At 35.3% G+C, this 15,568-nt stretch overlaps 2 protein-coding genes across 2 annotated transcripts; one reads left to right on the forward strand and one right to left on the reverse strand.

The window, feature by feature from the left end:
* Positions 1–679: 679 nt before the first annotated feature.
* LOC139904633 (nuclear pore complex protein NUP96) lies at positions 680–6,885 on the forward strand. The gene is made up of 6 exons (XM_071886567.1): positions 680–793; positions 2,248–4,828; positions 5,379–5,502; positions 6,053–6,201; positions 6,301–6,398; positions 6,584–6,885. The coding sequence occupies exons 2-6, from the start codon at positions 2,351–2,353 to the stop codon at positions 6,783–6,785; spliced, it is 3,051 nt and encodes a 1,016-aa protein (XP_071742668.1). The 5' UTR covers positions 680–793; positions 2,248–2,350; the 3' UTR covers positions 6,786–6,885.
* A 2,381-nt stretch (positions 6,886–9,266) lies between these two features.
* On the reverse strand, positions 9,267–10,069 carry LOC139844034 (uncharacterized). The gene has a single exon (XM_071834236.1). The coding sequence runs from the start codon at positions 9,891–9,893 to the stop codon at positions 9,399–9,401; it is 495 nt and encodes a 164-aa protein (XP_071690337.1). The 5' UTR covers positions 9,894–10,069; the 3' UTR covers positions 9,267–9,398.
* Positions 10,070–15,568: the final 5,499 nt, after the last annotated feature.

Raw genomic sequence — 15,568 nt, forward strand, 5'->3', positions numbered from 1 at the left:
ATCTCCATCGTGGAATAATACTTGTTTTTGGGTGCCTATAAATAGAGACTATCATTTATGAGAATAAGATATACGAAAAACACCTTAATACTCTTATGCAAAAGAGTTCTTGTTTACTGCCAATAACAAGAACTAATCTCTGTCTTATCCCAAAGTGATATTCGTGTAACCCAGGCAATAAGGGTCGAATAATTACTTTCGGAAAATGATACCACGATTCAGTGATTTATCCGGCTATCGATTATTTTACCCTACACGAAATCTCAATAAAACCTCCAACATTTTCTAGCCAGATAGCCAAAAATCACTCTCAACCCAACATTTCCTCGATTAATATAAGGGTTGACCATATAGTATTTTAAATAGTCTTATAACAACCCGACATTGATCCATCGAATGAAGATGAAAAATTTCAGGTTAAATCGATCTTCCCTTCTATCCATTTTTAGGGCTTTCGGGTATGTCACATCGCATGCGTGCATATATATATAGAGAATATTGAGCACCCTTTTGACTGTTGGGCTTAAAAGTAAAACCAAAAGGCCCATATATCAATATCCAGCATATCGGGTCCAGTAAATTTCCCATTTCATCAATTAATTGTTTCCCCCCGAACACAAACACTACCAATTTCTGCTCGTTTAAACCTTCTAGGGTTTCTGCTGATCTATCCCGACCTATCTCCGGTGCTATTTTTTGTTCATCGTTCCACCTATTAACTGCCGGAAATCGATTATTCCGGCGTATGCTATCTCGACTTCGCACATTTTAGTCTCACAAAGTTCGTGTTGAGGTATTGCCTTTTCTTCTGTTCAGCTGAAATTGCAAATAGTTTGGATCTCAGTTGCTCATGTGCTACTACTTTTTTTTTTTTTTTTTTTTTTTTAATGATTACGCTTAATTTGTTTGCGCCTTAGTTAATTAGGTTTACTTAAGTTGTTGTGAGTAATTATTACTCCGTACTGTTTAGTGCAGTGATTCTCTAAGTAGAGATATACTTATACTACTTATGTTATAACCTACTGATCTAGTGTATGTTTAATTATGAGAAAATTGATGTTATAACCTACTGATTTAGTGTATGTATAATTATGAGTAAATTATTACTCCGTAGTCCGTACTATTAGTTAGTTTGAAATTGCTTTTGTTCTAATGCAGTTTATGTTATAACCTAGTGATATAGTGTATGTTTAATTATGAGAAAATTGATGTTCGAAAGTAGTGCTGTGATGCACATAATTTAAGACATTATCAATGTTCATGATAGTCTATTAAATACTTTTACCAAGAGTATCAGACACGAATATAACTAATCTTGATATCTGATACTCTAGAAACCAATAGTTGGGCATAACCAATTGTTTTATCATGTCACGGTTGAGTAATTTTAAGCAAGACTTTTTACCCAATGCAAGGGCTAACTAAGCCCTATCGTGTTCCGGATTGTTCTAATATTTGTTAAGACAGTAGCTTAATTTTTCTTGTCCACAATCACCAATCTCTACAGTTCAGCCATTCTGGATTTAATTTTTTGGTTATGAATACTTATGTTTAGCGAGGTAATACTCACACACCACTTTTTGATCCATATACACCTAATTTACTAATATGTCCTTACTTACAATAATAGTGGTTCAACTCCCTAGATAAATTTTAGGATATAATTGTAAGTTTTATGGTAAAAAATGTGTATGGATCAAAAACTGGTGTGTGAGTATCACCTCCCGTTTGTTTATGACACTTTGTTAACTTGAGCCTGCTTGTACCATTTCTAAGCCACTCATTCAGCTAGCAGTCCATCATGGCTGTAAATCTATTTAAATAAGTGGTATTGTTTTTTAATTTTTAATTTTAAAATTTACAAATCATTGAGGTTTTGCACAGTTTATATGTGATGTAATTTATAATTTTTGTATATCTTGCTTGGAGAGTTATTGATTTTTTATAATATTGTGTTTAGGGGATGGGTATTATATTTTTAAGGCTTGGAATTTTATTTTGTAAATCAATTTTTTTGACATATACATATGTACATACCTACTGTATTTTACCTTCCAGGTCACTCTTGGGGGCTAGGCATTGTTTTTAAACAGAGGATTAGCGGATTACATATATTTGACTAAATGATAAACTTTGAGTCTTTGACTATTCTTCATCAGTTTTTCAATCATCATCTCTCTTTTACAATATGAAGTAGAGTTTATGTAACCTTTGTTGGCGTCTAATGCATGTGAATTTATTACACAGAATCATCGTCTCATTCTCATACGTTCTTTTATATGCATTTCATTGGGAGTTTTTGAAGAATATCACTGGTGAATAGATAGGGTGCCACACTGGTCGATCTAAAATGGGTGTGGATTTGGATACGTTAGACTCATTTTGTCAGTCACTTGTTCAATCTCAATCTCAGTTTAAGAAAAGAAAAGTGACTTTGGAAGGTGATAATGGCTCTTCAACCTATTCAGTCTCTTGTGAGGTTAAAACTTTCTTGCCTACTCTCCAAGCTTCTGATTATTTCATGGAACCTAGTCTGAGTGAATTGTTCACTAGGGAACTCACGGATCCAAGTCATTGCAGCAGGGTTCAAAATTTTACAGTTGGTAGATATGGTTATGGAAGTGTTAGGTTTTTTGGTGAAACTGATGTCAGATGGTTAGATTTGGACCAGATTATTAAGTTCAATAGGCACGAGATAATTGTGTATGAAGATGAAACCACAAAACCTGTGGTTGGTAAGGGACTTAACAAGGCTGCTGAAGTAACATTAGTGCTACAAATAAGCTCCTCGGTTGAAAAGCTGATGGTGACTGCAGAAAAGCAAGGAGCTGAGTTTATTTCTTTTGACCCAAACCGAAAAGAATGGAAGTTTTCCGTTCAACATTTTAGCAGATTTGGTTTGAACGATGATGAGGAAGATGTTATGATGGATGATGCGGATGCGGATGTGGATGCGGACGCTGAAGCTCGAGAACCAGTTACAATGAATGATAGTGATGGTTCTGATTTTGATGAAGAGGGCGCGTTAGTGGATCCCCGACTGCTTTCTCATTCACTTCCTTCACACCTTGGTCTTGATCCTGTTAGAATGAAGGAAATGAGAATGATGATGTTTCCTGCTGAAGAAGAAGAAGATGATGAGGAACTGAATGAAAGATTTTCACACCATAAACCACCGTTTGGTAAGGAACCGTTAAGCAAGCCAGTTCAAAGATCCAGCCCTCCAGCAATTCGGAAAACACCACTAGCTTTACTTGAGTACAACCCTGGCAGTTTTACCTCAAGCCCTAACGGGTCTATTTTATTGTCCCAACAAAACAAAGGACTTCCGTTGACAACAGCAAAAGTTCAGGGGTTTAAAATGGAACTAAAAGAAACACCAGTAACGAAAAGCTATTCCCGGAACATAGTTGATGCTGGATTGTTCATGGGTAGGTCATTTGGTATAGGCTGGGGTCCAAATGGGGTCCTTCTTCACTGTGGTTCTACTGTTGGTGGTGGTGTTCAAAAACGGGAATTGTCATCAATGATAAATCTAGAAAAAGTTGCAACTGATGATGTTGTAAGAGATGAAAATAACAAAGTAAGGGAGGAACTTATAGATTTATGTTTTGATGCTCCTCTAAATTTTCATAAAGAAATTAGTCATGAGACCAACGAAGTTGTAGTTGATTCGTTTAAGCTAAAGGCTCGTAAGCTTGTCTTTAATCGCTTAGAACTTTCTCATGTATGTCGAAGCTACATAGATATTATCGAGAAGCAATTAGAGGTACCAGGATTATCTTCTTCTGCTCGTGTAGTTTTAATGCACCAAGTGTTTGTTTGGGAACTGATAAAGGTTCTGTTTTCCTCAAAAGAGAGTTCAGTAGAGGTTGATGAAGATGCACTTCCTTTAATCCGAAGAGCAGAGTTCAGTGAATGGTTGCAAGAGAGTGTGTGTCACCGTGTACAAGATGATATAAGCTCCTTAAATGATACAAATGATGATTTGCAGCACCTGTTTTTGCTTCTAACTGGAAGACAACTTGATGCAGCTGTAGAACTGTCCTCTTCTAGGGGAGATGTTAGACTTGCTTGTCTGCTGAGTCAGGCTGGTGGGTCCACTGTCAATCGTACTGATATTGATCGACAACTTAAGCTTTGGAAAACTAATGGTCTTGATTTCAATTTTATCGAAAAGGATCGTGTGCGGCTTTTCGAGTTGCTTGCTGGTAATATTGATGCTGCATTAGGTGAAATGCATATTGACTGGAAAAGGTTTTTAGGTTTGTTGATGTGGTATAAGCTTCCACCTGATACTGATCTGATTACCATTTTTCAGACGTATCATCATCTTTTAGAAGGTGGACGAGCCCCTTTTCCTGTTCCTGTTTACATAGACGAAGGACTGGTAGACGAAGGTGTAATATGGAACCCTGGTAAACGTTTTGATCTCGCATATTATCTTATGATTCTTCATGGCAGTGAAGAGAGAGAATATAGCATCTTGAAGAATATGTTTAGTGCGTTTGCTTCAACTCATGATCCACTTGATCACCATATGATTTGGCATCAGCGGGCAGTGTTGGAAGCAGTTGGAACATTTAGTTCTGATGATCTTCATGTTCTTGACATGGGTCTTGTTTCTCAGTTGCTATCCCTAGGACACTGTCATTGGGCTATCTATGTCGTGCTTCACATGCCCCATCGTGATGATTATCCTTGTCTACAAGCTAATGTCATTAGGGAAATCTTGTTCCAGTATTGTGAAACTTGGAGTGCTCAAGAGAACCAACGCCAATTTATTGAGGATTTGGGTATTCCATCAGCGTGGTTGCATGAGGCATTGGTGAGTTGTTTGCTTTTTATATCAGTTAATGTTTTAAATTCAGTTCTGTGAAAATGTTACATGTCTTCGATGTCTCTGTTAGCTAGAGGTGGCAACATGGGCGGTATATATTTGGTATGGGTCGGGTTTTGTTTTAATTTTATTACTCCTTGTCTTAATATGTACTTATATTAGTTTGTCAAAAATATGATTTCAGAAACTATATTATCACACCATTAAAATACACTTTGGGCATAATCAATTCGTTTGATCTGTTTCTTGGTTATAATTTCTCCTACCCTTTTTAACCATTAGGGATAAGTTATAATCCAAATCTACCATGTTACAATGAAGGTTTGAATTTGCCACATCTACTATTTGCTTTAAACTTTTTAATTTCATTTACACCCCATGCAATCATTATCGAAAATTTGCGGTGGTTAGAGTGGCAAACCTATAATATCAACGAATTAGATACTAGATGCAATTGATCAATGATTTCAATTTAGCATCTCTAGTGATTAACATTTGAAATCTTTTCTGAAAATGTTACTTTACTTCAACTCTGCAGGCAATATATCATGCTTACTACGGGAATTCTTTCAAGACCCTTGAACACTATCTTGGATGTGCTTTCTGGCAAAAAGCACATTCAACGTTTATAACTTCAGTTGCACATTCACTGTTCTTATCAGGTACAGATCTTGTCATTTAGTTAATAATCTAGTGGTAATATGTTGTAACTTGTAAGTTGCAAGGGCCTACTAGCTTGCACATTCAATTTTTAGACTCATGTATACAACTAAAAATGACATTTATATGCAGAGATATAGTCATTATGTAATTAGTCGTTTGTATTCTATCACAACAACAACAACAACAACAAAACCCAATACCACATAAGTGGTGTATGGGGGAGGTGAGATGTAGACAATCTTTCCCCTATCCGAGAATAAAGACAAGTCATTTCTTCACCCAGAGTGAAACACTCTCAAAAGTAGAGAAAGTCATCCCTCTCTCTATTCTATCGTACAGTTAATATAAAGTACACACCTTTAGTTATACTAGCTTATTTAAAACTTTGCTGTTACCAGACTCCTAAATTTCTGGTGAGCTTGATTCCATTGAAGTAAATGTTTTTTTTTGGTGATATGCAATCCTAAATGATTAATCCACGCTAACAATGTTTTATGATTTGAAAGATTATTATCACTCACAAATGAAATCACAATCGTCATGGTTCAGGCAAGCAATCAGAAATTTTGAAGTTCGCAACCTCTATGGAAGACCATAAATCAGAGATCGAGAATTGGGACATGGGAGCTGGAATCTATTTAACATTTTATGCCCTTAGAGATTCTTTGAAGGAGAACGATGACTCAATGATGGAACTGGTATGGAATATTTTTTTAATAATTCGTTTTTTCTTCAAAGTTTTACTTCTATAATTGTTTACAATTGATGATTTACATGCAACCTTTTTTACTCCACAGGTATCTCTTGCAGACAAAAACGATGCCTGTAAGAAATTCTTCAGTCGCTTGAAAGGGTCTATGGCAATCTGGGACAGCCGTTTGCCTATTGATGCCAGGTACCATAAAATGATCATTATGTGCTGTGACAACAAGAATGCGTAATCTGTAGTTATAAAATAATCTTTCTTTCTTTATGAACTTTATTGTTTAAATTTCATAAAACCTGTTAATTGGCTTTAGTATACAAGTATGTGTCTTTGATTATCTTAAATTATGAGTAATGTTGTTTTTTGTAATACAGAATGGTGTATGCAAAGATGGCAGAAGAAATCAGTGATCTGCTTGTTGCCGATTCTGGGGAGGGTTCGACCACAGAGGTTAAGTTGGAATGCTTCAATTCAATTTTTGACTCCCCTATGCCTGAAGATCTTCTTTCATGCCATTTGCAGTCTGCAATATCACATTTTACATTGCATCTTACAGAAACAGCTTCATTGACATAAAACAAAATATATCCCGTCAAAGCTTTTTATTTTGTGTTGTATTTGTAAACACTAATTACGAGTTGAAATTTTGTAAGTAATGCTTGTGAGGATGATTATGGTACACACTGCTACGCTCGAAGAACTCTCTGAAGACGAGTTGTTTTTATTTTATATTGATGGTTAAATTTGTTTACTTTTTTCTTAGGATGTGGCAATCAGTTAATATCAGATGTTTGATTTACTTTTCACATGGTAGTCGAAAAATGTCCGGAACGGTTATGCGATAATGTGTTTATAGACTGTGTACATCTAAGTAAAAGTACACCTTCTCATCAGTAAACTGAACATGATATTTTTTTATATGTTTTACAAAAATGTTTATTTCGCGTTTGTTTAACAGTTGTGAGCTTTTGTTAGGTTTCATGATTAGTTTAGCTTCCTATTGGTTATTTGGTTATACAAGCTTATGTTTTCTCGCCAAAAATAAAAATATCATATATCCTCCTTAAACTTGAATAGTTGCCGCATCCTCTGTTTGATTTACAACTACCAACACTTATAGCTCTCGGTGTCCGGAATCAATTTTCGCCGTCGCCCCTTCACCGACGCCGGGATCGACCGTCGGTCGACACCGGGACGGCGTCGATCTAGCCGTCGGTTGCCAAAGTCGAGCCACAGACGGTGGCAAATCTGACCGTTTGAAGGTTGGAAATTTAAAATTGAGCTTTTACAACACTAATTTCCCTTTCCCTTTCGTGTTTTTTTTTTTCTTTTTCTTTTGTTGTTTTAATATTTTTGAAGATTTTTTTTGTGTTTTTTTTTTGGAGGTTAAGTGAGAAAGATGAAAAAGAAAGAAGGAGATGATGTAAAAAGAGGTGTAGGTGGAGATGATGGTAGCGTTTAAAGTTTCTGGGTTTATATGAGTTAGTTTTTAGTCATTTTTAAAAAATGGGCCTAAAATAAAAAATTGAATTGGCCAAAACCATAAAAAAAAAATTGGGGAATTAGCTCAAATATACTTTTTTAAAAAAATTTCGTTCAAAATACATTTTTTTAAAAAAAAAAATTGTCTTTTTACACCATTAGTTCGACCAACAATATGGTCGACCACCCCTTTACTTGGTCGACCACCTCATTTTTCAAGGTGGTCGACCAAACTTCAATCACAGCATGGTCGACTACCATGTAAACATGGTCGACTACCACCTCAATTGGCTATGGTCGACCACAAAGCAAAAAAACAACGCGGGCGACCAATGAGTTGGTCGACTTCCTTGGATTCATGTTTCACGCATCCCGAAATCTGCAAAATCCGTGGAAGTCTATTAACACTTTTTAGTCACTTTTTCAAAAAAATTAAAAAAGTGTATTTTGAAAAAGTGTGACACTTTAAATTTTTTTAAAAAATGTATTTTGAAAAAGTGTGACACTTTTTAAATTTTTGAAAAAGTGTATTTTGAAAATGTGTCACTAAATAGACTTGCACGGATTTTGCAGATTTCGGAATGCATGAAACCTGAATCCAGGGAAGTCGACCAACTCATTGGTCGCCCGCGTTGTTTTTTTGCTTTGTGGTTGACCATAGCCAATTGAATTAGTAGCCGACCATGTTTACATGGTAGTCGACTATGCTCTGAATGAAGTTTGGTCGACCACCTTGAAAAATGAGGTGGTCGACCAAGTTAAAGGGGTGGTCGACCATATTGTTGGTCGACCTAATGGTGTAAAAAGACAATTTTTTTTTTAAAAGTGTATTTTGAACGAATTTTTTTTTTAAAAGTGTATTTTGGCGAATATCCCTAAAACAATAATCAATTTTAGCTCGAATGGTTTGTAGTGGAACCCTGCCCTCTCTGATCCATTCAACACGCGCAATTGTTTTTTAATTAATTTAATGTTGTTATTTAAAATATATATAATAAAAAGGTACTAAAAATAATAGAAAATAAAAAATAAAAAAATGGACACCGAAATGGACTACGGACACCTCCACTCATGTCACTGTCAGTCAATTTCGGCTTCCATTTTCAACACTGAAAAATGGACATCGAAATGGACTACGGACACCTTGTGCTCTTATGTTTCTTTCAACGTTAGTCATTTTGTTCTTTTTTTATTGGTTTGATTACTTTGTCTGTATTTCACGTGCCAATGTACCATAACCAGTAATGCTAACGATTCGAAATGTAACTTTTGCAATCTACATTCTTATTCACCATATCCTTTTGAAATCTACCTGGTCCTTTGATAGTGTAGTATACATATATACATATTTATACTTATATTTATTTGTTTATATTTATAAATCTTTTTTTATACGGGTAAATGAAAGCAATTTTATTTTTAATTTTTGGTTACGTGACAATTGACAATAAAATCTTTAACCTTGTGTGAAAATTCCTAACCTCTAAATATTAATGTACATTGTTGTTCCCAAGACAAATCACTTGTTAATTACTCCGTAATATATAATATAATCCATAATTATAAAAATTAGAAAGCAAACAACCCTTTACTTCAATTACAAACAAGAACAGAATATATACACACTGTCGTCTTGTTCCTAAAAAAAACATTATCAAACGAAGAAATTCTATATCAATCAAAATCTAAATCTTTTGTTTTCCATTGTTATTTGTTACTTGTAACAAGTAAAAAATATCCCAAAACAGCACAAACAGCTGCAACTAAATTGCCTTCTTTTATCAAAATCTTAGCAACAGTTGTTACAATCTCCACCGTTAAATTCTTACCTTCAACAACTAAAGACTTTCTTGGTTTACCAAAAAAAGTCAACAAAACTAAAACAGAAGTCCACGTCACCACAGTTGCCGGAACAGCAACAGCTAAAGCAGCCACCATTGAAAGTAAACCAAATATAACACCTAAAGCAACTGAAGCATAGATCGCAGGCCAACCATATGATGACGTGGGTGATGACGTCACTGACGATTTGTACCATGATAATACTGATTTTAATAAGTTCCAAGATGACGATAATAAGATTGTGTAAACGAATAAAAAAAGGAACACCCATGTTCTACGTTTACTCATTAATTTTATAAAAAGTAAGTATTTCTGATTACGTTGTTGTTGTTGTTGTTCATGTGAGTAATTGTCGGCCATAAGATAAGAATAAGAATTAGTAAAAAAGATTGTTGTTTGTTTTGATGAGATAAGAAGATAATGTTTTTGTGTTTGTGATTTGGGTGAGTGATAATAGAGTATTAATTACTCCAGTAGGTTTGGTTTTGAATGAATTGAAAGGTAAAAGAAAGAAAGCAGGGAGGGAGGGTGAGAAAGGACTAGGGTGTTTAGGAAAGTTGACAAAGGGGGACCCCTTACCTCAGTCTCACAATACTACTGTAGTTACTAAAATTTATTTATGTTTTTCGCAAAGTAAAAATACTCCGTATTGTTTCTTGTCTTGAAAGTCGTTTTCTCGAATATATAAAAAGGATCAAGCAATATTCACATTTCACATATATACTAAATACTTGTATATGGAGTAATATAACAATTAACAAATATATATACTCTTTATAATTTTTAATCAAATTTGTGTTATAGTGCGTTTGTAGTTACAGTAAGTCATTTCATACGCATGCGTTTCAACTGATTTTCGCTTTGCAATGCTCGTGCATCTCGATGGTCAGATAAAGTAATTGTGTTTTGAACCAATCATAACCATCTAAACAAATCGTTTATTACACTTTTCCAATCTTGACGAGCTACGATCAATGATTTTCTATCACTTCATAGCTTAAGGAATTGTGTTTTGAACCAAAATGGGCCAGATAAACTAATGGGCTAATTACAATCATAACCATCTAAACAAATCGTTTATTACACTTTTCTAATCTTAGGGAGTAAATGGAATTTATTTATAACGTTTATTACCAAGAGAATATAATCAGGATAAAATAATCTTGTAAAAGAAAAGATGATATCTTTAAAACTGAAAATATAAGAATAATAATAGAAATCTTGGTTTTTGACTTTTTGTACCTGCTTTAGAATCTTAAGGTGGGAAAAAAGTGTATTTTCATGGAGTTCTTTTTAACAAAAAAATAAAATAAAAAAATACTATGTTGATGATAGATGTGAGACCATTTCAATACAATAATTTCTTTTTGGACCTTAATGCATCAATCCCAAGTATTCCTCATATTCACATTTTTTAACTAAACACGCATTCTTTTTTCTATGACATAACTCAAACTCAGAATCTTAAATTAATAAGTTTCCTTGATATCGGTAAAACATAAACCATTCGATTACTCATATTCACATTCACATTACCAAACATCAAGAATAACTTTGAAGTTTCAACCATGGCGAGTAAACTTACTTTTGACTAGTTATATATAATGTCATTCTTGTTATTGTTATACTTATGCTACCAAAACTTGTAGTCAAACTCTTGTTGAGATGGAAACTTGTTAAGAAATCGAATATCTTGGGAGTCAAGTTCAACTTGTGAGCAAGTATTCGGTTTATGAAAAGTTGTTTCCTTGAAGGCAAAGCTATACTTGGCCAACAAGTTGTTTCTTTTATTGTTTTGTCCTATAAATACAACCATATGTAACCCATAACTGTGTGCACGAAAATAATAGTGAAAAATCTCTGGTTTGTGCCCGTGAACTAAACTCTTCTATGTGTTTTGGAGTTGAGATATAACCACGTTAAATCTCGTGTCGTTTTATGCTTTATATTTATCGTTTATGCTTTTAGATTATACGTTTGTCGTTTGTGGGTTGTTTGTGATTGACGATACCACAATCACATGTTCTTGTTTGGGTCTTAAATTCCTAACAAGTGGTATCAAGAGCTCATGGTTTCGACTTTGGGAGCGATGGCGAACTTGAAAGCAAGTTTCTTCGATATGGTTGATGATTCGGTTTATTCATCAAGGTTACATCAAACGACGGGCCGAGGGATTTGTTTTGCAACATGTATCGAGACCAGGTGACTTAATTGATCGCGATTAACTCATGGATATGTCTATGTATCCGGGAGAGTTGATCACACAAGATTCGGGTGACGGTTCTTGGAAGCTATTTTGTAATCGGGACACTGATTGCATCATGATGGTGATTTTTTCGCGAAGGGTTACGGAGTCAGAGCTCGGGTCGATGGGTTCGTTGCGGAGAGATTTTTCGGGAGATCTGGTTGTCGAATCTGAGTTCTCGCTCTTCGCGATCCCGTGCGAAAGAAAATTCGTAGCGGGTTCGTTAACCGTTGGATCGAATTGATGTTTTGTGTGTTGATAATAGACTTACTGATCTACATGTGGTACAAATTTGAGACTAATCTGACCGTTGGATCTTGAGATATGATTTTTTCGAATCTGGGAGTTTTCAGGATGAAGTTTTTCGGGTTTGATGACGCGAGTGCGAGATGGTTTTGTCTCGGAAACTTCGAGCGATGCGAGCTATATTTTTAGAGATGTGGGTTTGTTATGGAAGCTCAAGAGGCTGTTTTTTATCGGGTTAGAGCGGTTGAATAACGAACAAGATGCATCGAATTGAAAGTCGATAGTGGGAGTATCGGGGAAGTTTGGTGCTTGCGGGGTTCGGAAACGGGATGACCAATGGTGTTTGGTCAATATTCCAGGGTTTATGGAATATGTAGGCGGATTAGAGTTCCTATTCACTAAGGGTAATTGGTTGTCGAATGGTGTCGGATAGAACGCGTTCGACGGTTGCTCGGGTTTGGTTGATGTTTCAACAAAAGGAGCGATTTTCATCGAGGGTGATCAATTGGGAGTATTTAGGTGAGGAATGGGAGCGGATAATCATGTAAGTCCCAGAACTTGAGCTTTCTATGATCGTTGAGGATGTCGGGAACTCGGTATGAGTTTGATAACCGACGGAAGTTATCGAGCTAGTGGGAGTTAGTCAACTAGTAGAGTGGTGGAGATGATTATGAGACGTTGTTCTCCAATGTTCTCAATATTAGTGTGATGATTCTGGGTAACACTAAGGCTTCGAGTACTTGTTTTACTCTCAGATGGCAAAGAAATTTGTGAATGACTGATGGTACGAACCAAGTTTCTTCTCGAGTAGCCGCGATTTTATTTCTTACTCGTACAGTGGGAGCGTGCTTGGGATGAGAAGATGGGTTTGTGAAATTCATAGATATGAGGAGGTCAGTGTACCAGCGAGAAAGCGGAAATTTAAATAGTTAGTAGATTTCGAGGTTGTGACTGCATTCTCACTAGAGCCTTGATGAAGAGTCTACGAGGGCGTCTGTTGAATAATCTAATTGCTGGGAAGGAAAATCATAGATAGACGGTGAAATCATGTACGAGGGTGATCATTGACATGTGTGTTCGGGATTGGATATGTCTAGAGTGATTGGTGAGGCGGTGTAGTCTCATGAAAAATTCTATAATTGAAGAGTCGCATACTTCAATTGGTCTTATGGTGTAAGAAGATGATCTTCGTGTTAGAAAATGGTGGCGATAGAAACCGAGATGGCCCAAGCTAGTAACTATGAGATTGGATGATCACTCAGCGGTGTTTTTTGGTGTCGAAAGACTTCACTTGCTCGTATGTTATCGAGTGAAGTGTGGCGTGATTCGAGTAGCTTACTCGGCGGTATCAAAAGAAGTTGGTAATCGGCTAATCTGGAGTTATCGTGGGTGTTGAAAGAACATAGTTGACGGGTTGGCGAGTGATGTGTAAAATCGCATCTATTATTTATAAAAGGAATTACCGGTTATTAAAGTTTACACACTAACGGGCAGTGTACCCGATCGTGCAGTAGTAAGATGCTGGTAAATCCAAGATCGTTTCAAGAACAGTTTACACGGAGAATTAAGATTATAACTAATGGAAATAAACTAAGTTAATCTAAGAAAATTGAAAGTACGAAAAAGTTTTGTTGGTGGCTATTTAACGATTAACCAAATCAAAGATAATTATTATACATATATCTAATAGACAGAAGTTATGAATAGTAATAGGGGTATTTTCGACTTTTCACTCTTTTTTTTAATTTTAACTAAATTTCATTTCACCAACAAAGCCCCCCACACTTTTCTCAAAAATTCAAACCGACCCTCAAACAGGGGGGTAAAGTGTCAAATAACCATTTTCATAAAAAAATCTTAAATAAACTCCACTCAAATATTCAACGGGCCATATCTTCTCGTTCGCAACGAGTTAAATTTTTCCGACACCATCTTTAAACTCGAAATAATTTTAGGACACAATGTCACTAACTATACGCAAAACGGACGTTTTTTAAAAAACGCTATATATTTGGGGTACTTTTCATACACGTTGATTTTGAGTTAAATTTTTAAAAATTAATAATTCCATAGCGAAACGCGGAGATACGCATATATTGTTAATTTAAAATAATATTTAAATCTTTTACGGGTTAAACCTTTTAGTTCGACTCGAGTTTCGCTTCAATGATATCATCGTTAGCCACGAAATAATTTTACAAACTAAACGCAATAAAATACATTGAAAACCGAACCCCCGGCGCGAAGCGAAGGTTCGAAAACTAGTTGTAACTAATTAACAAAGAAGAACAATATTTTTGGTATTTTATGTTTAAGCTTTAAAGCAAACAAGAAAGTTAAGATAAGTTGTAAATCAAATAAGAGAACGAATGTTCGTCTAGACCTTTTACTCCTAGTGCTGAATGCAATTAGATTAAGCTCGTATTGTGGATTAAAGCATGTGAGTTTCCTAATCGGTCCGCCTGGAATTCCTGAGCGCAGACACAACAACTAAGATTACACAGCATGAAATTTCCCGTCACTTAAGACCTCCTATGTAACGACCCTACTTTTTCCGTTATCTTTTACCGTTAATTATTTAACGATCGTTAACTGTTATTCGTGCCACGTCATTTCTATGACCTATATTATTATTTTTGTAATAATATATTAATTATTATGTGTTAAATGAATATTTATATTCATATTTTATATCGTACGTTTCTACGTATCGCGGATTTATATCCGGCGAATCTTTTCGGTTTTCAAACCAACGGTCGAGCTTTTGGGATTTTTAAGTCCTAATTATTTTAAATATGATATTTTAATGTCATATGTTTATATATAGTATTTATATATATTTTTCGTCGCGTATTTGTTATCTCTCTGAATTTTTAATCGCGTAGTAGCGTTTTCGCGTTTCGGGTTTCGTTCGGGCGTTCAGGCCACAAGCTATTATCCATTGAGTCAAAGTGGGCCATGAGGGACCCACCCATTCCAAAATCGGCCGACCCCTCCCCATAACCCCTTACATTTTCCATTTTATTTTACAAATTACACTTCCTTATTTTCTCTAAAATCTAAATTTTAGGTTTTACCTTCTCCCCTCTCCTTTTTCTCTCTATTTTGGCCGTACACCATCACTCTCATCATCATCTTCAATTGTTCACCATCAAGAGCTTGGATCATTTAATTGTTTGCATATCCGGATTCCTCTCTTCGACCTCTACACGTTCATATCTCTCAATTCTCGATTAGGGTATAAACCCTAACTCTAGCTTTTTGATTTTACATTTATTTTACTGTATTTTCATGTTATAATGATAGTATGATGATTATATGTTATTGTATTATTGATAGTATGCGTAGAAATGCTCGATTATATATATTTTCGGTTTGATTGTTTTGGGACAGCGGTTTGATTGTTGTTTTCTGTGAATATAACTGATATAAAAGTGAAATTAAAGTGTTTATATGAGTTCCTCTCATCAAGACAGTAATTTTAGACTCCGGATTCATGTCATTTCGATTCCTGGAGCTCTAGATATGCTTAAAATGGTGTTTT

The sequence above is a fragment of the Rutidosis leptorrhynchoides genome, chromosome 4, assembly GCF_046630445.1.
Source record: "Rutidosis leptorrhynchoides isolate AG116_Rl617_1_P2 chromosome 4, CSIRO_AGI_Rlap_v1, whole genome shotgun sequence".
In the NCBI taxonomy this organism is placed as follows: domain Eukaryota; kingdom Viridiplantae; phylum Streptophyta; class Magnoliopsida; order Asterales; family Asteraceae; genus Rutidosis; species Rutidosis leptorrhynchoides.

Coding starts and splice junctions, on each gene's coding strand:
- LOC139904633 (XM_071886567.1), top strand. CDS start 2,351: ATGGGTGTGGATTTGGATACGTTAGACTCATTTTGTCAGTCACTTGTT. Junction 4,829..5,378: donor CGTGGTTGCATGAGGCATTG/GTGAGTTGTTTG, acceptor TCAACTCTGCAG/GCAATATATCATGCTTACTA. Junction 5,503..6,052: donor ACATTCACTGTTCTTATCAG/GTACAGATCTTG, acceptor GTCATGGTTCAG/GCAAGCAATCAGAAATTTTG.
- LOC139844034 (XM_071834236.1), bottom strand. CDS start 9,893: ATGGCCGACAATTACTCACATGAACAACAACAACAACAACGTAATCAG.